This window comes from Balaenoptera musculus, chromosome 2 (assembly GCF_009873245.2).
Source record: "Balaenoptera musculus isolate JJ_BM4_2016_0621 chromosome 2, mBalMus1.pri.v3, whole genome shotgun sequence".
NCBI lineage: Eukaryota > Metazoa > Chordata > Mammalia > Artiodactyla > Balaenopteridae > Balaenoptera > Balaenoptera musculus.
In genome coordinates, this window is record NC_045786.1 from 102,422,189 (window position 1) to 102,445,960 (window position 23,772).

General features: G+C 54.1%; 1 protein-coding gene across 2 annotated transcripts; it reads left to right on the forward strand.

Moving 5' to 3' along the window:
- Positions 1 to 2,330: 2,330 nt before the first annotated feature.
- NYNRIN (NYN domain and retroviral integrase containing) lies at positions 2,331 to 22,039 on the forward strand. 2 transcript variants are annotated; one of them, XM_036844279.1, is made up of 9 exons: positions 2,633 to 2,720; positions 8,309 to 8,358; positions 10,098 to 10,741; positions 10,861 to 12,447; positions 13,390 to 13,520; positions 13,661 to 13,757; positions 15,375 to 15,476; positions 15,699 to 15,800; positions 17,364 to 22,039. In XM_036844279.1, exons 3-9 carry the CDS (start codon positions 10,254 to 10,256, stop codon positions 20,203 to 20,205), a joined length of 5,349 nt encoding a protein of 1,782 aa, XP_036700174.1. In that variant the 5' UTR covers positions 2,633 to 2,720; positions 8,309 to 8,358; positions 10,098 to 10,253; the 3' UTR covers positions 20,206 to 22,039. The 2 variants fall into 2 exon arrangements, with proteins under 2 accessions (XP_036700173.1, XP_036700174.1); XM_036844278.1 differs by lacking the exon at positions 8,309 to 8,358 and having other exon boundaries at positions 2,331 to 2,720.
- The last annotated feature ends 1,733 nt before the right edge of the window (positions 22,040 to 23,772 follow it).

Here is a 23,772-nt window from a genome sequence, read left to right on the forward strand (position 1 = left end):
CGCTCCCTCTAGCTGAAATATCACCTCAGCAGAGAGGCCCCCTCAGGGAACTCTCCATCACCACACCTTGTTTTATTTCCAGCAGAGCATTTCTCATTCCCTGAAATCAGAGCTGTTTTCTTCTTTCTTCACCCATTCCATGAAGGCAGGGAGATATCTTTCTTAGTCAGTGCTATACTCCCAGGGCCTGGCTCATAGTAGACACTCAATAAATATGTGTTGAATTTGTTGAGTGAGTAAATGAATTTGGCCCTATGAATGAATTTAGATGAGGAAGCCTGGAGAGGTCAAGGGAATTAGCTACCTGCTTAGGGCACACAACTCATCAGGGGCAAAGCTGGGACTGGAACCAGGGTATCTAACTAAATCTGCTATATCCAGGGGAGAGGAAGGAGTGGGAGGGATGGGTTAGCAGGAAGGCTGAGGAGAGGCTGATCTAGGAGCTGGGCTGGTGACAGTGAGATGTAAAAGGATGGGAAAGAGGGGATCTCTGGGAAGGTATTGTGATGTACTGGCCAGAGGTGAGGTGGGGGAGAAGAGACAAGATCAAGGAAGGGAAAATGAAATGAATTGGGTGCCTACTCTGTTCCAGATGATGTGCCAGGTGTGGTACCTGTTTGGTCTAATTTGCAACCTGTGTTATAGATACCCTCATCCCCATTTTTATGAGCTAAGGAAATGGAGGCACAAGAGTTCAAATAAATTACCCTCTTTTGCCCACTTATCAAGTACCTGATGCCTAAGCTTGACCTCTTCCCACCCTCCACACTGCCTCTTTGAACATAGGGTTAAACCTGAGAGTTTTCCTTCAAGATGTCACTGTGCATGTAGTCCACAGTCAGTTGGAAGAGGGCACCAAGAAATAAGTGTTTATTCAGGGAAGAAGTAGGGAGCACAGGTACGAGACTCTCATTTGCTTCAGAGGAGAAACTGAGGCACAATAAGGCTAAATAAGGCAAGAGCTTCTTCTGATAAAGGGAGAACAGCTAGATGTGGGAAGAGTGGAGAGAGATGGAAGCTCCTCCAGAGGGTCTTCTTCTTCAAGGCGCTATGGAGAGGCAGCACAGGGACACCAGAGCGGGCAGACCTTGGAGCCAGAGGTGACACAGATACCCTTTTCTTTTTCTGGATTCCAATCTAGGAAGAAGAAGCAGGAGTGGAGGTGGGTGGCACAGGAGGGGCTGAGTCCAGGCCAGATGAGGACTCAGTGTGAGCCCCTCTCCCCTCCCCCAGTTGGGCCCTTTCCTTGCAGCGGGGTGCTCCTGGCTTTCTGCCTGCACCTGCGCACAAACATGCCACAGCCCCTGCAGCCCAGATGTGCCAGGGCGGAACGAATTTGAAGTCCACTGCCCTTTGTCCCCATAGGTACACTTGTGCCTGTCAGACAGCAGCTCTGGGTTTGGGTTTGGAAAAGAAAGCTCACCGAGGCCCAGGATGCAGACTCTGCCCTCCACAGAGCCAGCTTCTGTTCAGGCCACAGGGCTGCAAAACGTGTTCTTTGTGCTGGGGATGCCTCCAGGGCAGGGTGTTGGAGGCGGCCCCCCAGCCAAGCAGCGGACTGGCTGCGGGTCGGGGGTTGAGGGAACCCTTAGAGGTTGTCACCAACCAGACCCTCACTCCTAGCCTAAAGCTTTCCCTCTTGGCTTAGCTCAAACTTGCTCAAAAAGGCTTTCATAAACAACGCAAGTCTGAAAACTCGGGCGCTCTCCCCGCCCCTCCAGCCCTGGGGGCTTCAGGAGGGTCTGGGCTGCCTGCCAGCCCCGGGCTGTCCCCAGACATGGGGATGGGGAGTGGGGAGGCGGTGCTGTTACCCTCTCCTTCCTGCTCGGTCTCCAGCCCAGAATTTCCACAGGCCCCAGCCTCCCAGGCTCCCCACCCTGCTCTCCCTTAACCCTTTCCTCCGAGGGAAGGAGGGGCGCAGGTCTCTGTTCTCCAGGGAGGCCTGGGAGGCGGCAGGGTGGGCAGGAGGAACTGAGAGAAAGGCCGGTCCCCGAAACCATACCCCCTCTCCCCCACCCGATGCCCCTCCTTCCCTTTCCCTCCCACTGGGGAAAGGGGAATGTGGAAGGAGATTTACTTTGACCCCCGGATTCTGGCTCTGGGCCCAAAACTCGAGTGGGAGGCAGAGGTTTCCAAGACCCTCCCCGCCCCCATCCCCGCCGCCTCCCTCCTCCTTCCGCGCCCCTTGAAGCTACCCAGCCGACTCAGCTAAAGTTCATCCTGGAGGGGCTGGCGCAGTAGTGAAGGGGCGAAGGCTGGGGGCGGAGGGAAGGGAGCCCGACTGGTCCCACCCCCGGCTGTAACCTCTGGCAGGAAGAGATTGTAGCGGGAGCCGCCGCTGAAAGGCTCGGAGCTCTGGAGGAAGGGCGCCCGAGCCGCGGCGGGTGCGTCCGCGAGCCGGGAGGACACGGGTCAAGGCGGGGGCGCGCCGCCGGGAGGAGGGGGCGTGGCTTAGGCGCCTTCGGCCGGGGGACCCCGGTGGCACTGTGGGCTCCCTCCTTCCTGGGGCGGGCGGGCCAGCCATGCTCCTGTCCGGGGGCGACCCTCCGGCGCAGGAATGGTTCATGGTGCAGACCAAGTCGAAGCCCCGGGTGCAGCGGCAGCGGCTGCAAGTGCAGCGCATCTTCAGGGTCAAGCTGAACGCTTTCCAGAGCCGCCCGGACACCCCCTACTTCTGGCTGCAGCTCGAGGGGCCCAGGGAGAACATGGGCAGAGCCAAGGTAAACAGCTTCTCCCCACCTATCACTTCCAGCCAGACCCTTCTCCCGCTCCTCGCCCCCCCGCCCCCCCAGGGGTCCCCAGAGGTCCCCCGACCTGGATTCGGCAGTATGGCGGGCAGGTACTGGGCCATCCTCCTGCCTTTCCAGATCTGCAGCCTTGGGTCCTTCCCTCTGGTTCCTTCTTTTTTTTCTGCCCCACCCCTCTCTTGCGTGTCACTTCTGTCCCTCAAGTGCGCTGAGAGAGGCTCGGCGTCGTGTGTCCCCCCGTGAGCCTTCCCTGGCCAGGGCCCCGCACTTACAGCCTGCTCCTCCATCTGGGGAGCAACTTAAGGTCCTGCATTTCTGTAGTCTGTGCAACATACCTCTTTGTTCTCCACCAAGAGCCTGGAAGGCCCAGGTCTTTCTGCCGCCTTTTAAGTCTCCTTAAATCCTGGGCTGCCCCTTGGAGCCTCTCAGAGTGCTGGGACTGGAAGGGCCATTAGAGATGCTTCTAGAGCAATGCTGGCACTCTACAGATGAGGAATTGGGGGCTGGAGAGGGTAAGGGGCCTCCCTGAGCACTCAGGGTCGGGTAGGTGGGGCGTGGCAGGGGCTGGGACCAGAACCCAGGGCTCTGGGCTCCGCACCCCACACTCTTGATGCTCTAGGCAGCCTCTTGCAGGGGCTCAGAGGTGGGGCTGCAGCAACCCTGGAAGGCAGCAGCCCTAGGGGATGGGTGGGAATCTGGGAGGAGGGCTGTGGGCTTTCAGATGAAAGGGCTTGCTGTGTGGGGCTGGACGCTGGACAGGCCAGGTCACAGTGTGCCTCTCTCACATGTGCCCTGGCTTCTCTCATAAGCTTCTCCTCCGCTTGGGCCTCTCAGGTTCCCTCTGACCGCCCAGTCGTGGCCAAGGCCTCGCTCTTCCCCCAGATTCCCTTATCTTATCATTTCCTGGTAGGAATGCTGCAGCCTCCCTCAGCCCCAGACCACCTGCTCCCCCATGCACCCACCCACCCCAACACACAGCCCTTCCCTAGCTGGGTCTCTGTCCATATCCTAATTGGTCAAGGCCATGGGTGGGGGAGGCCCAGAACACACTGGCCAGTGGGCAGGCAGGCTGGAAAGTTCCTCCCTCAGCCCCTCTGTTGAGCTGCTTCGTCAGCAGTTTTTCCAGTTCTGACAGAGGTACTGGGGGAGGGGAGGGGTTCCTGCCTGGAGAGCAGATGTGCAGGAACCCCTGAGATGGAGACTTTTCAGTAGCTGGCATAGGGTAGGTTAACAAGAGGAGCCTTTGGATTGTTTTGGGTTCTTAATCTTTTTTTTTTTTTTAAGTAAGGGTGGTTTTGTTTGTTTATTATTTATTTATTTATTTATTTATTTATTTTTGTCTGCGTTGGGTCTTCGTTGCTGTGCGCAGGCTTTGTCTAGTTGCGGCGAGCGGGGGCTACTCTTCATTGTGGCGCACGCACTTCTCACTGCAGTGGCTTCTCTTGTTGCGGAGCATGGGCTCTAGGCACGCGGGCTTCAGTAGTTGTGGCACGCAGGCTCAGTAGTTGTGACTCATGGGCTCTAGAGCGCAGACTCAGTAGTTGTGGCGCACGGGCTTAGTTGCTCCGCGGCATGTGGGATCTTCCCGGACCAGGGATTGAACCCGTGTGCCCTGCATTGGCAGGCGGATTCTTAACCACTGCGCCACCAGGGAAGTCCCGGGTTCTTAATCTTTTTGTTAATTTGAAATACACCTGCTCACCCTTTTATGGGACTGGTGCTTTCTGAAGTGTCTAGGTCACCTGTCCCCTGCTTACATCTTCCATCAGCTTCTCCAGGCTTGGCTACTCCTGCTCCCACTGCTGCCTCAGAGTTCCTGGGCCCACCGACTTTCCCTCACACCCCAGGCCCTGCTAGTGTAACCAGTGGCTTTCTCCATTCCCCCCATCCTATCATCTCTTTCCCCTCTGTCTTCCCCCGCGGAAAAGCATGATTTAAGATGGAAACAACATGAGGGGTTTTGGGTAACTCCCTCCCTTATTGCACAGAATGAGCAGAAAGAAGAGATTTTTGGAGCTTTGGAGCAGGAGAGCAGGGAAGGTGGGGAGGATAAGGTTTTGTTCCAGAAGTTAGGAGATCTGGGTTCAATTTGCTGTCACAAAGTTACTGCTGGGACAGAGGGGCGTGGTGGAGAGAGTTGGAGGTTGGGGTTTGCTACCTTCTAACTGGCTGACCTCGGTCAAATCATTGACCTTCTCTTGAGCCTATTTCCTCATCTATAAATCAATATAATAATACCCACTTCATGGCAGAGTTGTAAGAGTCAATTGAAATAAGGCGTTCTTATGGACTTCTGCAAATGTGGAGAGTTACAGAGTAGAGATATCAGTTACTGTTTTTGTAACTAGCTGTATAACTTTGAATGAGTTCTTTTCCCTCTCTTGAGTCTCGGTCTCCTTGTTTGCAAAGTGAGAACCTTGGATCAAATGCTTTCTAAGGCCCAGCGATCTGATACAGGAAAATTTCCCACGTATAAGGATGTCTTGCGGTTTCCATGTGGAGGAGCTGTGGCTGACCCCAATCCCAGCTGCAGGGGCGCAGAATCACGCACCTGGATAATGGCCTAATATACACAGGCCAGCTGGCAGAGAGGGCTCAGTGAGACTGGAGGTTGTAGGATGGGGAAGGGGTGATGGATGGGGGTGTCTTGTCTGTGAGGGGAGGAGGGGTCAAGAAGGATACAGGCTTCTCTGGAGAAGAGCCCGGGTGTTTTCTACATTATATGCACTGTTTTTCCAGGAAAAACTCTGTAGAACTCGGAAGTGCCTTTAAGTAGTTTTCTTGTGGTGGGATTTAAAAAATAATGAAGACATTGCTGGAAATCCCATTCCTAGGCAGCAAAAAGAAACACTGGGGAGGCCTGGCCTTTCTGAGGTGAAATCAGCCTCATCTCAGCGTGGAAAGGAGGGTTTTTACTAATGATCAAAGTCGCCCAGAGACAAGCCCTGCTCGGCTCTTCTGTCCTCCTTGGCAACGATGTAAAGAAGGTTCGGGCACAGAGAGGACAGGTGACAGCTTGATTCTCCCCTTTTTGGACACGATGGAGGGAGGGAGGTGATGGGGAGCCAGAGGTTGGGGTGGGGAGCTGTGGGACAGGGTGTGGTTTGCTGACTTTGGGCTTTGCTGTCAGGAGGAAGTTGATCTGTCCCTGGCCCACACTGACTGTGAAAAGTACCACGGAAGCTAGTAGTGGCCAGGGGTGTGCTGGAACCAACTCCTGCTGACCCATCGTTGAAAATTCAGGAAGTTTTTGAGCCAATGGAGTCCTGTTGGTAGTTTGAAGTCAACCATGGAGGGAGTATTTACACCACAGAAATTGGCAAATGCTACAAATCGGGACTATTTCCCCCATAACTGCATGATTGTTAAACACTTACCAGCACATCTAATTGTGTTGTGGGCACCTAATCCTTCTCCCTTTATTTTAAACTTAATTTTTCTTTTATCAAAATAATACATAATTTAAAAGTCCAATGATTTTTAAAAAGCTCACAGTATAACGCAGCGATTCCTTGCTTTGTCCCTGCCAACTCCCTCTTCAGTGCTCTTCCCTGTAGAAAATATCTGCTCTGGCATTTCTACATCTCCACATTCCTAAAAAAATATGTAACTACTATATCTTTTGATTAATCAATTTTAGATATCTTTTTACTTCCTATTATTATAGATGAGGATTTAGCTTCCTTATATTGCCATCCCTTCTTTCTTCCCAATATAGTTATATTTCATTTTTCTGTTAAATTTGTATTTAGTGTTTGCAACATTATGCCCTTGCAAATATCATTTACATCTAAAAGTGTTGAAGTGTACTATGATTAGGTTTTCTCTCTTACTTTTCGATTTCCCTGAGGTAAAGAACTCAACTCCATTCTAGTTTGCTTGTTTTCCTTTGTACCTATTGCTAATTCTTATAACTTTCAGTAGCTTCTCACTACAATTTTCTACAAGGACAATCTATCGATTCAAGGTGGTCTGTCAGTTCCAGATTTTTTCCTGGGGGCATCCTTCCTTCTGTCTGGTCAGGACTGCACAGCTGTCATCCTGAGACTCCCGTTTGCTGTCATTCTTGGCATCCTCTTGCCTTCTTTCCTTGTTAGATACCTCGTTTCCTGGATGCTGTGTCTTTGTCTTGAGTTGGTGGAGCACGTCCTTCAGTAGCGTCACCAAGTTAGAAAGATGGTGCCGAAACAAGAATGTTGTTTCTGCAGTCCCACTCTCCAGTCTGAACTAGTCGTCCTCTATGCCTCCTAGAACAGTGCCTGACACGTAGTAGGTGCTCAGTAGTGTTTATTGAATGGATGAGTACATTCTGAGATTTCTCTCCACAATCTTCCTGGAGATTGTCTTTGCTTTTTTTTTTTAATGTTGGGTCTCCTTTCTTGGTTTCTTTTCTTGATTTGCTGGAAAATGCTCTCTAGTAGCTTCCTGAGAAAGGTTTTATAGGAGGTAAACTCTTGGGGTTGCATATATGCATATCTACATTGCATATCTGACGGTCACTTGATTGACAATTTGGCTGGTATCAAATTATACATGGAAAATTATTTTCCTTCAGAAATGAGAAGGCATTAATCCATTGACTTCTTGCTTTAGGGATATCTGAAGCTATTCTTGGTCCCTGGTCCTTTGTATGTGAAGTTTTTTTTCTCTCTGGAAGTCTGTAGTTTCCCCCACTGTTCTGAGGTGCCCCAGTGAGACCCCTCTGTGTGAGTATCTGTCTTCATCCATCATCAGTTACTATTGCGGAGTCTCTATATGGGAAGAATGAGTTTCTCTGCACTCAGCACTCACTGTAGACCTCACTACTGGCCTTCCTCTCTTCCTTCATGATTTTTATGGTACCCACACCCTCAAGTATGCTGATCAACCTCTGATCCTAAGACCTTGTCTTTTACTTTCCACAGAACGAACTCCAGTGGGTAGGGAGGTACTTGCTCAGCCTTTGTGTAGAGGGGTGGGTGGACTCCCAGATCTAACTGCTCCTCAAACAACTTTACCTTAGTCCACCTTTTAAAAAATGTTCTCTTTCATTCCTAATTCCAGAGTTCCTTGGTGCTGCCATTTTTTTGAGCTTTTTGAGTATTCTGTGGTGTAATTTGGGGTGGTTCTGGAAAGCAGACAGTGTATGGCAACTGACTTATGAGAAAGGAGAATCCTAAGACAGGATTGATCAAGTATAGAGCAGTAGAAAACTACCTGGTGGTATTGTTTTTATTTAACTTACAAGTTGACAAATGACTTGCGGGACATTGGGCAACATATTTTAACAAATGCACATTTTTCTGTGCTTATTTTGTTCCTGCCTCTTCTCTATTTTTTCTCCTCTTGGAGAAAAAGGTCTGGGTGGGCTTTAAGCAGGAAAATTGCTCCAGATATTTTCTGGATGTAAATGCCTGTTGTTTCCATATCTGTTTTTGCTCTAAGGTATAGACAGCATCATGGTTAAGACCCCAGACTTTGGAGTCAGAGTGCCTAAGTGTCCCAGCCTACTACCTGTGTGACCTCGGACATGTGCCCTTCCTTGCCCACCTAAAATGGGGATAATAGTAATTTCTTTATAGGGCTGAGAGAGGAATCAATGAGCTGATGTATGTAAAGAGCCTGGCACATAGTAAGTATTCAATAAATATCAGTTCAGATTTATTATTTTGAAAATTATCTCATTTCCAATTTATCTTTTTGTTTAAAAATATTGATGGTTAATGGAACAATAAATATTTTAAGGTCTTTGCAGAAGGAGAAAGAAACCACCCACCATCTTCTTCCCCAGCACATCTCTTCATTTTTACATATTGTTTTCATGTAGTTAGAACGTGGGGTCAGTGGGGTGGGGGAGTTTGTTCAGGTCTATGAGAGTTATTCCACCTGGTCAGATTCACCCTTGCCAGGCAGTGTGGACCAGCTGAGGTTCTGGGTGGGAGGGGTTGGCTTGGGATGTCTATCAGATTTTGAGCTGATTTTAGACTGACTGAAAAGGCGTTAGACATGGGCCTAAGTGCCTGGGTGTACCTTAGGCCCTTTGCGGAAGGTGTTGGAGGTCCATAGCCTGGCCATGTGGCAGAGATAAGCTTAGGCCTGAGCAGGGAAGGATGGTCTGGGTACTGAGCAGAGGGGCCAGAGTGGTCTTTGGGATGGCTGCTGGAGATCCCAAATGGAGCATTCGTTCCATAATGGAACTGTCATGGGAAAGCGGGAAGAGGGATGACTGTCACTGACACAGGCATGAGGAGGGACTTGAGGGCTAATGCAGTCATCGAGGGTTGGCTGATTAAGAGGGAGTGCTCATGGTTCTTTGGAGCTCATGGGGTCATGCTGGTGGAACTCAGCCATACAGTGGAGGAACCCAACCCCTCCTGTCCCAGTGACGCTAAAGACTGAGTGTGTGAGCCCTGGAAACACAAGGACCTGGTGCCCAGACGGCCAGAGGTTTCCCTTCTGGTTCAGCCATTGTGCGTATCTGTGGGGATCCCCTGGATACTGGCCCAGCAACTTACCTTCTCCTCTGTCCCCTCTGGATAACAGAGTTACCATGGTTACAGGTACAGGTTGTGCCGGAGACCTTCTGCAGGGGGATTAACCAGAATCTCAGTGGATTACCCTGTAGTCACTGTGTAGTCAGCCTAAGGACATGGAAAGAGCTCTGGTTTCAGAGTCAGATGGATGTGGGCTGTGGTCCTTACCCAGTCACCCACTAGCTGTGTGCCCTTGGGTCAGCGATAGAGCCTTTCTGAGCCTGCAAAATGGGAATAGGCTGTGCCAGGCATAAGCTAAGCACTTCTTTTGTATTATCTCACTGAAGCTTCATAATAGCCTAATGAGGTGGGAACCATTATCCCCATTTTACAGATGAGGAAACGTAGGCATAAGGATAGTAGATAACTTACTCCAGGTCACATAAGCTCCTGGCACATGGAGGGTACTCAGTAATGTACCATCCCCCTCCCCCCAGCTATTTCACAATTCTAGAACGCCAGGGTAGGACTGGACCTTAGGAGTATCTAATTTAATCCATCATTTTATAGGTGAGGAGACTGAGGCCCTGAGAAGATGACAAATTTCCCACGGTAACCTTAACCCACTGAGGTCAGGTTGGAACTAGAACCAGGGCCCCTGACTCCAAGCCCAGGTGCTCCCCCGCCCCTCCGGCCTCCCCCATCTGTCGGAGCTCCCTGGAAAGAGATGAGTGTGTGAGGAGTCAGGACCAGGGAGAGAGTGTTGGGCCGGGGGGGGGGGGGGGGTGTCATTTGGCTTATGGCGGGCAGGGGCAGGGCATGTGCTTGTGAGGGGAGTGAGTGCCAGTGGCAGGCCCATAACGGCTGGCTTCCTTTGTGCTCTCCCCACTGGCTTCAGGAGTATCTGAAGGGCCTGTGCAGCCCGGAGCTGTGGAAGGAGGTCCGCTACCCGGCGGCCCTGCACTGCGCCTTCCTTGGGGCCCAGGGCCTCTTCTTGGACTGCCTGTGCTGGAGCACGCTGGCCTACCTGGTGCCTGGCCCGCCGGGCTCCCTGATGGTGGGCGGGCTGACCGAGTCTTTCATCATGACCCAGAACTGGCTGGAGGAGCTGGTAGGGCGGCTGCGCTGGGGCCCTGCCCCTCTGCTCACCCCCCGGGGCATCTGGGAGGCCGAGGTGACCCGGGCTTTTGGGGCTCTGGTCTGGATCCGTGGTGACCAGTATGCCGGGGACCTGCTACAGCTGCCCGCAGCAGTGCAGGAACTGCTGCTGAGCCTGGTGCGGGATGTCGCGGGCAAGGAGGACATCATCCAGTGGCTCGGCTGCATTGGCGCCTCCGACTCCCGCTCGGACCCCGAGCTCCTGATCTGCCCAGCCCACCAGCAGAAGGAAGGTCCAGCCATGGTGTCCATGGGAGATGGTCCTGGGCCTTTTCTGGAGATGGGGAGCCCAGAAAATTCAAAGAGGTTAACCAGCCTAGGAGCCATGGGGGCCCTAATCCCAGGCCAGAACACTCAGCTGGAGACAGCAAACCAGCTGGTACGGTAAGTTCTGGAGGATCAGTTTGGCTTCTCTGCCCCTGCTCCTGCTCCCCAACCCCAGGGAAATAGTTTGGGACCTAACTGGCCTTACCACCTTTCCAACAAACTTGGGTTTCCTCCAGGGTTGGTTCCAACAACCAAGGTGGTACGGACAGCGCTTGTGAGGAAGGGTCAGTACAAACCAGCAGCAGCCAGGACCCCGCGGACCGCACACAAGCCTCGGCCCAGCAGCGGCAGGCCCGGAGGGGGGAAGACGAGCTCCCTCTCCAGCCTCCAGTATCAGCCCTGAGTGTGTGCTCGCCCTGGAAGTCCTGGACCCCGGGGCCAGCCTTTGGGCCCTTGTGGCCGGGGACTATTGCTGCAACCTTCTGGAGGATCAATGAACTGCATTCTCTCCACCTGGCCTGGCTCCTGTCCCAGGCTTGCTTCAGTTTCCCTTTCTGGCAGAGGCCACTGGGCCCCATTCAGTTCAAGCTGCCAGGGCAGAATCCTTTGCCCTTAAATCTGGGATGGAGACAGAAGGAGCTGCTTCCTTTGCCCAGTGTGGAAAGCCCAGATTGTAGACCAGATGGGGGGCCAGGAGGAGAGGCAGCCCTTCAGAATTGCCCAAGGCCAGAGACCCCTAAAAAAGTAATGAGTTTATTGGTGGTCTCAGGAGGCTCAGGGGTAAAGGACAAGGCTAGCCCAGGACTTCCACAGATAGGGCCACCTTTGACCTCTACACCCCAACTCCAAGCTGGAAGTGAGCCGGGGGATCGAGGAAATATGCAGTGGGATTGTAAGGAGCCCGAAGAGAGGCCGTTTCCAGGGCCTTCCACAGGGCAAGGGGTGCCTACTGCTCAGGGGAGGCCCGCCACTCAAGGGGGGCTGACAGCTCCTTCAGGACCTGAACCTCAAACAGTGCCTGAAACTCTCAAAGTGCCCATGGCTGCAGCAGTGCCCACAGCTCAAACCCCACCCACAAATCCCGTGCTGCCTGAAGCCCCCAAAGTGCCTGAAACCCAGACTATGCCGGCAGTCCATGAAGAACCTGCAGCCCCCAAAGTGCCTTTGGCTCCGACAAAGCCAGCAGCTCAAGTGGTGCCCACGGCACAAAAGGCAGCTGTGGGTGAACTGGCACCAGCAGCTCAAATGGTGCCTGCAGCCCCCAAAACTCCCACAATGCAGAAAAGGCATGCAGCGAAAACATCACCTGCAGGTCCCCAAACACCCAGAGCCCAGACTGGGACTACAGCTAAAACAGGGTCTGCAGCTCCCAAAGCACCTGCAGCTCCTAAAGCCCCTGCAGCCCCCAAAGCACCTGCAGCTCCCAAAACTTCCAGAGCTCTGAAAATGCCTGCAGCTCAGAAGGCACCCACAGATCCAGGGCCAACCCTGGATGCAGCCAAATTCCCAAGTGAGGGCCAGCCTTCGTCAAGGGGCAGTGCTTCCTTCCTGAAGGGCCAGGGGGAAGCTGGAAGGCAGGGGCCCCAGTCCAGTGGCACTTTGGCTCCCAGTAGTAAGCGCCAACCTCAGGTGGAGGGGCTCCTAGGGGCGTGGGAGGGGGTTCCGAGGCAGCCGCCTCGCCACCCACAGGCGAACAGCACAGTAACCAGCTTCCAGAGGTACCACGAGGCCCTGAATACACCCTTCGAGCTGAACCTGTCAGAAGAACCGGGGAACCAGGGGTTGAGGCGTGTGGTCATTGACGGCAGCAGCGTGGCCATGGTGTGAGTAGCCACGGACCTGGGGTGGGCTGGGGTTGCTGGGGAGCTCGGGCGGGGTGTCCCTGGGGTGATAGACTGTGGGCATCCTTTCTTGACCTCTGTATACGGGTGACATGGGGTTCAAATGGGGGAAAGATGGGAGGGAAGTGGTACATGTTGAGGGGCTACTGCATGCTGGGTGGTGTTCATGGAATCATCACAGCAGCCTTCAAAAGTAGGTTTCTGTTCTCCTTCCCTCATAGAAGCAGCAACAGGCTCAGAGAAGCGATTAATCTTGACCAAGGTCCCAGAGCCAGTAAGGGGCCCAGCTGGCCTTTGGGTTCAGATCTGCCCACTGCCCAGGCCCATGCTCTTCCCATTTCAGCCTGCCTCACATAGCATGGGGTCTGTCAACCCCAGGCCAGTTTTCAAATGTTTAGCCCAGCCCTTAAGGTCCAGCACTGATCTCCCCTGTGAAGCTTTTCCCAACCATGCCAACTCTCAGAGATCACCCTCTCTGCACAGCACTTACTGCTATATACGTGCTAGCATAAATACATGCAGGATGTTTTCATTTGCCCACACAGTAGAATAGGTATCTGTGCTGAGCACGCTCCCAGCACACAGTTGGTCAGCAAATGTTTGTTTGCTTCCAGCCCTAAACTGAGCTCTTTGGATGTAGAGGTTGCCTTCTTCCTTTTGCCCTGGAGGCCCCTACACACACACACACACATACACACACACACACACAGCAGGTGAGTGGACCCAGTAGCTGCTCACTGTTTGATGATGGAGAGAGGGGAGGGGGCATTGTTAGTGCCCATGGTGCTGATGGCCTGGCATTGCCAGATGTGCTGCCCTAGGCTGGCTCTGAGGGAGGGGTGGAGAGGCAGGGCCATTCCTAGGGCAGAAAATTGCTACCTCACTAATTCCCCCCATCTCCCCCCCCCCACCCCCCAACCCCAGGCACGGCCTCCAGCACTTCTTCTCTTGCCGGGGCATTGCCATGGCAGTGCAGTACTTCTGGAACCGGGGACACCGAGAGGTCACTGTGTTTGTACCCACCTGGCAGCTTAAGAAGAACCGGAGGGTGAGAGGTGAGCTGTCCCCAGCTGCCCAGCCCCTCCAGTGGGCTTACTCTCTATGCCATACTTTTCCTTGCCTTTCTGTCCCCACCACGGCCTTTTCCATTTAGCCCTTCCTCTGACCATCACTGTCTTTTGCCTTTCACCTCCAGAGAGCCACTTTCTGACGAAGCTACACTCCCTCAAGATGCTTTCAATCACCCCCTCTCAGCTCGAGAACGGCAAGAAGATCACTACCTACGATTATAGGTGTGCTGGTCTGCAGGCCTTCTCTTGTGGGGCCCCGGGGCTTGGGCTGGGCTGGTGTGTCAGGTGGAGTCTTGCCTCATTTGCTCTGGGGAGATGGAAGCAAATATGTCAGAGGGTCATGTCTGAGAGGGTGGTGTGGTGCACCGTCCCTCTGTAGGCAGAGGGAGAGACACAGAGAGGAGAGGGCTCCAAGGTCGGCTCTATTCAAACGCAAGAGGTGTTCCTGAATTTGGGACTCTGCAGCCCAATTTCCCTGAGTTAAGAGGCTTTCTCCCCCTTGAAGTATGGGGTGAAACCCTCTGCTTTCTTTGGATGGGACTAGCCCAGGTGACTCCTGGTTCTTCAAGAGAGCTGCTTCCCCCAGCAGCTGATTTGGGTGCCAGTTTGGGTTGGAGCTCAGGTTTTCTCAAGGAATTGCTGCAGTCTTTTCCTCCCACCAGCCCTCGCCTTGGGAGGAGGTACGTGACGGGAGCCCTGGCTGGGCTCTGAAAATGGAGTCAGATTGGCCCTGTCTCCTAGCTAAAGCCTGAATGCCTCCCTACTTGCCAGTCCTCAGCACCCACTCCCCAGCGTGGCTGCAGGACCCGTGTGCATAGGGGTGCCTGTGATGCTGCCTCTGATGGGACCGAGAAGGCCCTGTCCAGGTCACTGACCCTGGGCTGGACTCGATGCCCAGCAGGCCAGGTCTTGGCTCCACTTAGGCACCTCCCATGCCAGGCAGGGAGAAGTTCTGTTCCTCCCCAAGACCTGGCGCCCACTCAGCCTTCAAGCCTGGGAAGGGCTGGGCAGGGCAGCTCAGGCATCCTTCCTTCAAGAGCTGGCCCCCCCTGGGTAAGGTCTTTAAGTGCCTTTAAATTCAGGCCTGGGTTTGAGGGAAGGTAGCTTTCCTGCAGGAGGCCCCTCTGCTGGTCACTTGTGGAATTGCATGCTCGTGGCCGCCAGAATGGCACTCTGCAGGGAATGCCGAGAAGTAGGTGGCCTTTGCTTTCTTTCCTGGTCACAGCCCTCTTTCGAGGAGAAGTGATCCTTGGAAAAATGGATTTGTTTATTCAGGTATGTGTTTTTATACGTGTATACACATATCCATATGTATGTATGTGTGTCTTGGCATGTACCTGAATGTTGTGCATTGGCAAAGAGTAATCATGGAATACTTGGTACATGCTGTGTGTCAGGCACTGAACTAGACACTTCAGTGTCTAGTGTATTGTCTCATTCAGTTTAATCCTCACAGCAGTAGAGGGTAGGTATTTTATGTTAGTTTGACAGATGTGGAAACCGAAGAAGTAAAAATGCACGTATGGATGTGGACAAGTGCATGTCTTTCTGTATGCGGGTCTGAGCATGTGTATGTGAATGCCTATGTGTAAAATAGGGGTCTGTGTTTGCATATACAGTTGGGGGATGTGCATCCCAGTTCTCCCTCCCAGGGGCGAGTGGACATCCCAGTCGACTGCATAGACGAGGATGGGCTCTTGAGTCTTGGCTCCCCGACTATCAAGGGCAGCGTTTTTGTCCAACACACCTCAACAGGAGGCTGCAAGTTCATTTTCTCAGAGGACTGGGGAGGTGAGGGTCTGGGTACTGGGTCGTTAGCGACTTCCCCTCTCCCTGCAGGTTCATGGTAAAGCTGGCGGAAGAGACAGATGGCATCATCGTCACCAACGAGCAGCTCCACGTCCTGATGAATAATTCCAAGAAACTTATGGTCAAAGATCGGTGAGGCAGCTCCCAGGGGATTGGGCTGTTCCTTCCCCTCGGGTGCTGGGCAGTCCCTGGCAGGAGGGGTTTGGGCAGGGGGAAGGGCCTTGGAGCAGTGCTCCATCAGCACCTGCTGGAAGGAGATGTGGGTCTCAGCCCCTGTGGAGATACCAGGTGGTAGCAGGGTGTGGGTGGGTCAAGGGCTCCTCTGTGACGTTTCCTCCTCCATCCCGGGTCCAGCCTGCTGCCCTTCACTTTTGCGGGGAATCTCTTCATGGTGCCCGACGATCCTCTGGGCCGTGATGGCCCCACTCTGGATGAGTTTCTGAAGAAGCCAAACAGGTAATGGGCCAGGCACCCCCCTCCACACCCCTCCTCCCAGCCGCTCCTGGGGCTGGCTGGAAGCTTCCCCTTGGTGCTAGCCAACGTTTTTCTAGGGCTTAATAGTGAGCAGAGTGATTTGAGTTTTTCAGGTCTTTGTACTTCCACCCACATGTGCACATCCATAAACCACTTACAATATGGTTTTACAGTTTCACAGTCTTGCACACATGCTTCAATACTATATGTAACATTCCACAACTGGCATTTGTCGCCATGTTTTATTGTTTTTCCCAGATGTATGCCATGTTAGTTCATGTGGCTGGCTTTAATGTCCATGCTCTATTCCATTATGTGAGTACCCAACAGGTTTATGGGGTCTTTTGTGGAGGGCCATTCGACAGTTTCCGTGTTATGCTGTTGGTACCAGTGCTGCAGTGAACCGCCTTGTTCTTGTTTCATTGTGTGCAGGGGGAGCTGTGTCTGGAGTACATACCAACTAGAACTTTTTCCACATTTATTACCCACTTTGATCCTCACAGCTCGAGTTAGGCATACGTGACCGCTGTGCTCGTTTTACAGATGAGGAATCTGAGACTCAAGTACTTTCCCGAGGTCGTTGTGCTGCTGCCGGCAGAACTGATTTGCAATAACTCAGTTCCTCTGGCTTCCACCCACTCTGAGCCGCCTTGCTGCTCACCTCCCAGTTCCCTGGGCCCGGCAGGGGACTGTGGTCAGGACCTTCTGGGCAGGGCACTGCTTCCCGGGCCAGGTCCCCCAGTCCCATTTCTCCAATTTGAAGAAAAGTGACGTGGCCGAGGTTTGCGTGCTGTGCGCTCCCAAGCCCCACGTCAAGCCTCCTTCCCTCTCCTGACCTCCCCCGGCTTGCTCATCCTGGAGTCTGATTGGAAGTACCAGCCATCTAATTCTTTTTTTTTTTGAAATTCACGTTCTTTTATTTATTTATTTATTTATTTATTTATGACTGTGTTGAGTCTTCGTTTCTGTGCGAGGGCTTTCTCTAGTTGCGGCAAGTGGGGACCACTCTTCATCGCGGTGCGCGGGCCTCTCACCATCGCGGCCTCTCTTGTTGCGGAGCACAGGCTCCAGACGCGCAGGCTCAGTAATTGTGGCTCACGGGCCCAGTTGCTCTGTGGCATGTGGGATCTTCCCAGACCAGGGCTCGAACCCGTGTCCCCTGCATTGGCAGGCAGACTCCCAACCACTGCGCCACCAGGGAAGCCCCCCAGCCATCTAATTCTTATCAAACCATTGGCTTAAAACTGGTTGGACATGTCACTTGGTCAATGAGGTTTTGATTGGGTAAGTCTTCAAAGCCCAGATGAATCTCTAACATTGCCGTCCGGCAGATGCTGGGAGTGGAGGGAATATCTGCGGGCAGGTCCTGTCTGAGGCTGTGCCATGTTGGAGGCTGGCCCTCGGCCCAGCCTCAGGGAAACTCAGCAACGGGGTGAGGCTCTGTGGGGCTTCCACAGATGTGGTTTCGCCTTGGATGGCCTCTCGGGGCGGGCTGTCCCCCCCACCTCCTCCATCAGACTCCTCTGTCCTGCTGTTTTGGTGTAGGTTGGACACTGACATTGGCAACTTCCTGAAGGTGTGGAAGACCCTTCCTCCCAGCTCTGCCAGTGTCTCTGAGCTGAGTGAGGATGCTGACCCTGGGCCCCCGGAGAGTCCGCAGAACGTGGAAGAAGTCAGGGAGGAGAAGGAGGAGAGGCAGGATGAGGAGCAGGAGATGCAGAAGCCGGCCGAGAAGGAGGATGACCTGGACTCTTCGCTGATGTCCGTGTTCAGGGCTGAGTGCTCTTCCCTCTCAGAGGAGATACTCCGGTGCCTCAGCCTGCACGACCCCCAGGATGAAGCCCTCGACATCGATCTCCTGCCGGCGGTACCTTCTCCCTCCCTGGGCATCCCCTGGGATGGGAAGGCTCCCTGCCAGCAGGTTCTTGCCCAGCTGGCCCAGCTGACCATCCCCAGCAACTTCACCGCGCTCTCCTTCTTCGTGGGATTCATGGACTCCCACCGGGACGTCATCCCTGACTATGAGGCCCTCGTGGGGCCCCTGCACAGCCTCCTCAAGCAGAAGCCGGGCTGGCAGTGGGACTGGGAGCACGAGAAGGCCTTCCTGGCCCTGAAGCGAGCTCTGGTGTCCGCCCTCTGCCTGACGGCCCCCAACCCCCAGCTGCCCTTCCGCCTGGAGGTGACGGTGAGCCAAGTGGCCCTGACGGCTGTCGTGTACCAGGAGCGCTCAGGGAGAAAGCACCCCGTAGCCTATACCTCGAAACCCCTCCTCCCCGACGAGGAGAGCGAGGGCCCGCAGTCAGGGGGAGACAGCCCCTATGCCATGGCCTGGGCCCTCAAGCACTTTTCCCGCTGCATTGGAGACACCCCAGTGGTCCTGGGCCTTTCCTATGCCTCCCGGACCACTGTGGACCCTGGGGCATGGGACGGCCGCAGGGTTGCCAAAGCATGGTTGATCAGATGGTCCCTCTTGGTACAGGACAAAGGCAAGAGGGCACTGGAATTGACCCTTCTCCAGGGCCTGCTAGGGGAAAACCGGCTGCTGACTCCTGCGGCTTCCATGCCTCGTTTTTTCCAGGTTCTGCCTCCTTTTTCTGACTTGTCCACTTTTGTTTGCATCCACATGTCGGGGTATTGCTTTTACCGAGAGGATGAGTGGTGTGCTGGCTTCGGTCTCTATGTTCTGTCTCCCACCAGCCCCCCTGTCTCCCTTTCTTTCTCTTGCTCCCCTTACACCCCGACCTATGCCCACCTGGCGGCCGTGGCCTGTGGCCTGGAACGCTTTGGCCAGTCCCACCTGCCCGTGGTTTTCCTCACGCACTGCAACTGGATCTTCAGCCTCCTCTGGGAGCTCCTGCCCCTCTGGAGGGCTCGGGGCTTCCTCTCCTCCGACGGGGCTCCACTACCTCACCCAAGCCTGCTCTCCTACATCATAGCGCTCACCTCCGGCCTCTCATCCCTTCCATTTATCTACCGAACCTCCTACCGGGGCTCCCTGTTTGCTGTGACGGTGGACACCCTGGCCAAGCAGGGTGCCCAGGGGGGCGGCCAGTGGTGGAATTTGCCGAACGATGTTCCCGTCCCCGTAGTGTCTCCCCGTACCACGGGCAAGAGGCCCAACTTGCTGGCATTACAGCTGAGTGACAGCACCCTGGCTGATACCATTGCCAAGCTGCAGGCCGGGCAGAAATTATCCAGCTCCTCACCCTTCAGTTCTGCCTTTAACTCCCTCAGCCTAGACAAGGAGAGCGGCCTGCTTATGTTCAAGGGAGACAAGAGGCCCCGGGTCTGGGTAGTCCCGAGGCAGCTCCGGAGGGATCTGATTTTCGCTGTGCACGACCTCCCCATGGGGGCCCACCAGAGGCCCGAGGAGACCTACAAGAAGCTGCGGTTGCTGGGGTGGTGGCCGGGCATGCAGGAGCACGTGAGAGATTACTGTAGGAGCTGCTTGTTCTGCATCCCCCGGAATCTCATAGGCAGTGAGTTGAAGGTTATTGAGTCCCTGTGGCCCCTCAGGTCCACCGCCCCCTGGTCCCACCTGCAGATCGAGGTGGTGGGCCCAGTCACTGTCAGCGAGGAGGGCCACAAGCACGTGCTGATTGTGGCTGATCCCAACACCAGGTGGGTAGAGGCATTCCCGCTGAAGCCCTACACGCACATGGCCGTGGCCCAGGTGCTCCTTCAGCACGTGTTCGCGAGGTGGGGTGTACCGGTGAGGCTGGAGGCCGCCCAGGGCCCCCAGTTTGCCCGCCATGTCCTGGTAAGCTGTGGGCTGGCCCTGGGAGCCCAGGTGGCCTCCTTGAGTAGGGACCTTCAGTTCCCCTGCCTGACGAGCTCCGGGGCCTACTGGGAATTCAAGAGGGCCCTCAAGGAGTTCATCTTCCTGCACGGCAAGAAGTGGGCGGCGTCCCTGCCCTTGCTGCACCTGGCCTTCAGGGCCTCCTCCAGCCAGGCCACGCCGTTCCAGATCCTGACGGGGGGCGAGGAGAGGCTGACCGAGCCCCTGTGGTGGGAGGTGAGCAGTGCAAACATCGAAGGGCTCAAGATGGATGTCTTCCTGCTACAGCTGATGGGGGAGCTGCTGGAGCTCCACTGGAGGGTGTCTGAGAAGACGAGTGAAAAGGCTGAGAATAGGCGTTTCAAGCGGGAGAGCCAGGAGAAGGAGTGGAATGTGGGTGACCAGGTCCTCTTGCTGTCCCTCCCCAGGAACGGCAGCAGTGCCAAGTGGGTGGGTCCCTTCTATATCGGGGACCGGCTGAGCCTGTCCCTCTACAGGGTCTGGGGCTTCCCCACCCCAGAGAAGCTTGGGTGCATCTATCCTAGCAGTCTGATGAAGACCTTTGCCAAGAGTGGCACCCCGCTGTCCTTCAAGGTCTTGGAGCAGTGAGCTGGAGCAGTGGGGGAGCCCCCCGCCCCAGGGTCCTGGGCTTCTGCTGCTAGGCCTCCCCTTGACCCCAGCAATGCTCTCACAGCCCCCTGGGGGCCCTTCATTGTGCCTTTTGTAGAGAAGTTACTTCATAAAGCTTTGCTGAACTGCCTTGAACTGGGGACCAGCGTCCCTATGGAAACATGCCCAGTATGGGGTATTGGGAGAAGCTGTTGAAGGCTGTCAGATGTGGGCCTCTGATAATTCTACCCTGGCAGGTATCCCTTCCTGGGGCAGGCCAGGTTCAGTGTCTCTCCCCACGTGAAAGTGTACATATACACGCGTAGCCCAGAATCTTATTTCTGGCTGCCTTTACCATGAAACAGTGTGGCTCTGGACCTCAGAATCAAAACCACATTCCCCTCTCAAACAGAAACCTCGATTGTGGGCTCCTCCCCCGATTGTTGTCCCTGACTGGGGGCCCTTTGCCCTTGAATCTGTCACAGCTGACCCAAATCCACGTGGGCTGTGGAGAGGCAGGCCGTCCCTTATCTCATGGTTCGCTTTCTCAGGCCAGGCTAGGCCTGCCCAGCTGTCAAGGAAAGGCTGGCAGTCCTGGGCCTCGAGGCTCGGAGCTGGGGTGGGAGGATGGCCGGCCAGCCATCCTGTAGGTGCATCCTGCCCGTCAGCACGGGAAGGGCAAGGGGGAGACGGAGTCAGCCTACCTCATTTGACTCCAGCCAATGGAGACGCTCCCTGACCCCGGCTTCGATGATATCGAGCCCACAGGAGTCAAGGATCTCGATGCCAAGTGTGGCATCTGTACCTGAAGAGCTGCTTCGACTAGACCAAGGGGCCCAGGCCTCGGCTTCAGGGGGAGGGTGACTGAAATGAGTGGTCTGGCGCACGGTGAGGTGCTGGCGTGGCTCTACCTCCCAATCCCACCCCGCAGCCCGCAGCCCGCTCCTCCCGCTGCCACTGTACCCTGCATCCCCAGACCCTGCATAGTGTACGACTGCTCTGTTTGGATTCCCCAGACCCCCACCCTAGTCCCCTGGACCCTGCCTTCTGGGTAGAGAAAATCCCGGCCTCCCCCAGAGCCGCTCTGCAAAGATCACTGACTGCAAGAGTGCGTTTCTCACAGGTGTGTGTGCCTTCACTCTCCCTCCGAATGGCTGCTGCTGCCGACAGAGGGGGGTCCAGGTGGAGGCCAGCACTGGGTCACTCTGGCTGGGCCTCTAAGTAGTTCTATTTCTCCAAAACTGAGCCAGTCTCCTGGCCTAGCTCCAGTTGCGAAAACGCTTGACATTGCTAGAGCCAGAGTAGAGCCTGCCACTGAGTCCAATTAGCTTGTTTTACAGCCGAGGAAAGAGGCCCAGAGAGGGGAAGTGACTTGCCCGAAGTCACAGAGATAGTTGGTGGCTGAGCTGGGACCAGGATTAAGCTTCCTGATTCTCTGTTCGCCACAGATGGGGTTCAAGTGAGAGAAGGTCTCAAAATCTTATACCCATCTTCCCTCCAGCTCCTCATCTCCCAGATCTTGAAGACAAACTACTTAGGTGTTGCCCTCAAACCATTTCTAGCTGTTAATTCTGTCCAGGAAAGAATGATTGGGTGACAGCTGACAAATTGAAAGGTGAGCCGTGGGGTTTTTAGCAGATACCTCTTTCCCCCTCCTCCTCGTCGCCCTGAACCTGCCCCTCTCCTTCTCCTCCTCCTCCCTCTGATGGTCTGTTCAACCTCATTCTCCCTCCTCAGTGCTGTATCCATTCCCCGTTAACCACATTTATGACCTTATACCCCTTTTGGTGACCTTTTTTCCCCCATTTGATTTGTCAATAAACGGATCAAAAAGGAGCTAATGTCCAGTATTTAAGAAAAAATTTTTTTCTTTTAGCTTTAGCCTCAATTATGAGGAGGGTGGGAGGCAGTTGTGGGCATGGGTGCTGCATGTTCTCCAGGCAGACTTGCAGATTTGACAGTCTGGATAGTAACTTTCCAAGTACATCTGACCTGAGCTCTTATTTTACCGAGGAGACCAGCGCCCAGGTAGTGATAGAGCTCAACCTCTCTCCCCCTACTGGTTCATGGCAGGGCTGTGAGGAGAGCCCAGGCCGAGGGCTTCCATGCTAGTGCTCTTTCCCGTTCACGTCTTAGAAGTGGGCAGGGTGGGAATGAAGATGAATGAAGGCTGGTGTAAGAATGGCATCAGTGCTGAACCAGCTTGGCTGTATCGGAAACACAATAGAACTAGGTTTGAATACTGACTCCATGGCTGCTACCTATGAAGCCTTTTCCTGGGGCCTTGGTCTCCCCACCTATCAGGTGCAGGGTAACAATTCCTAAATTATGGATGGTGCAAGGATCTTATGAAGTAATCGTGCAAAGAGGCTACTGTGGTGCCGGGTATGGAGTAAGCCTTCATCACTGTGATGGACTGCATGTTTGTGTTCTTCCAAATTCATATGTTGAAACCCTAACCCCTAGTGGGATGGTATTAGGAGGTGGGGCTTTGGGGGGTTAATTAGGTTTAGATAAGGTCATGAGGGTGGAGCACCCAAGATGAGATTAGTGTCCTTATAAGAGAAAGAAACTAGGGCTGCCTCTCTCTCCACCACTTGAGGGTACAATGAGAAGATGGCCATCTGCAAGTGAGGAAGTGGGCTCTTACCAGACACTTGATTTGCTGGCACCTTGATCTTGAATGCCCAGCCTCCAGAACTAAGTTTCTGTTGTTTAAGCCACCCAGTCTTTGGGGTTCTTGTTACAGCAGCCCGAACCGATAAAGACAATCACATACTAGCTAACGTTTCTTTTCTTCCTGCCCCTGGAGTGCTTGCTGTTATTGCCGCCTGGGCTCAGAAACCTTCCTAACCCTGGCCAAGCTTCCAGACTTCGGGTGTCTGCTTCTTGCTGTTTTCTCACCTGCCGGAATGTCTGTTCAGCATTGGCAGGGGGATGGAGTGGCAGGAAGGAAATGTCCTTCCTGAGAACTCCCTGGCTCATGTGGACACGGTCACTTAGTATTTATAGAGCACCTACTGTGTGCCGGGCCCTGTCTGGTGTGGAGTGGATGGCAGGTAATGGGAATGGCATGGTGCCCCTCTGGGGCCCACCGTTAGGTGAGGGAGGCAATTCAACAAGCAAATACACTGCAGGGTGGTAAGGGAAGGAACACGGCATAGGAGCCCACAGCACAGGGGTCTGAAGCCTCGGCTCGTGTGCAATCCAGCGAGGTCTTGTCTTCCTGAACCCTTTCACTGAAAATAATGCACATGCTCTTAGGACAGGGCAGCAAGTGAAAGGTTCGGAACTCCTAAGTGAAAGATCGATCAGGAAGGTGGCTTAGCAAAACCTCTACTTTCTACTCAAGAGAACTTTAAGCAATATTCAGAATTTATCCACATTGGCTTCTGAGCCCTGTGTTGGTGAGATTTCTCTTCTTCGCGGCTGAACAATTTACAAGGTCTGATTTGACATATTTTTAGCGGAGCGAATAAAGATGTGTCCACAGTTGAGCGCCATGGGCAGTGCAGCCTACTAGTCACTGCTTCTCTCCTTTATACCATCACGATTTCCCCTTCTCAT

Excerpts from the sequence above, each read along its gene's own strand:
- NYNRIN (XM_036844278.1), top strand. The coding sequence starts at position 2,523 with ATGCTCCTGTCCGGGGGCGACCCTCCGGCGCAGGAATGGTTCATGGTG. Across the intron at positions 12,448-13,389 it reads GGCAGCAGCGTGGCCATGGT|GCACGGCCTCCAGCACTTCT; the intron begins GTGAGTAGCCAC and ends CCCCAACCCCAG. Across the intron at positions 15,801-17,363 it reads TTTCTGAAGAAGCCAAACAG|GTTGGACACTGACATTGGCA; the intron begins GTAATGGGCCAG and ends GTTTTGGTGTAG.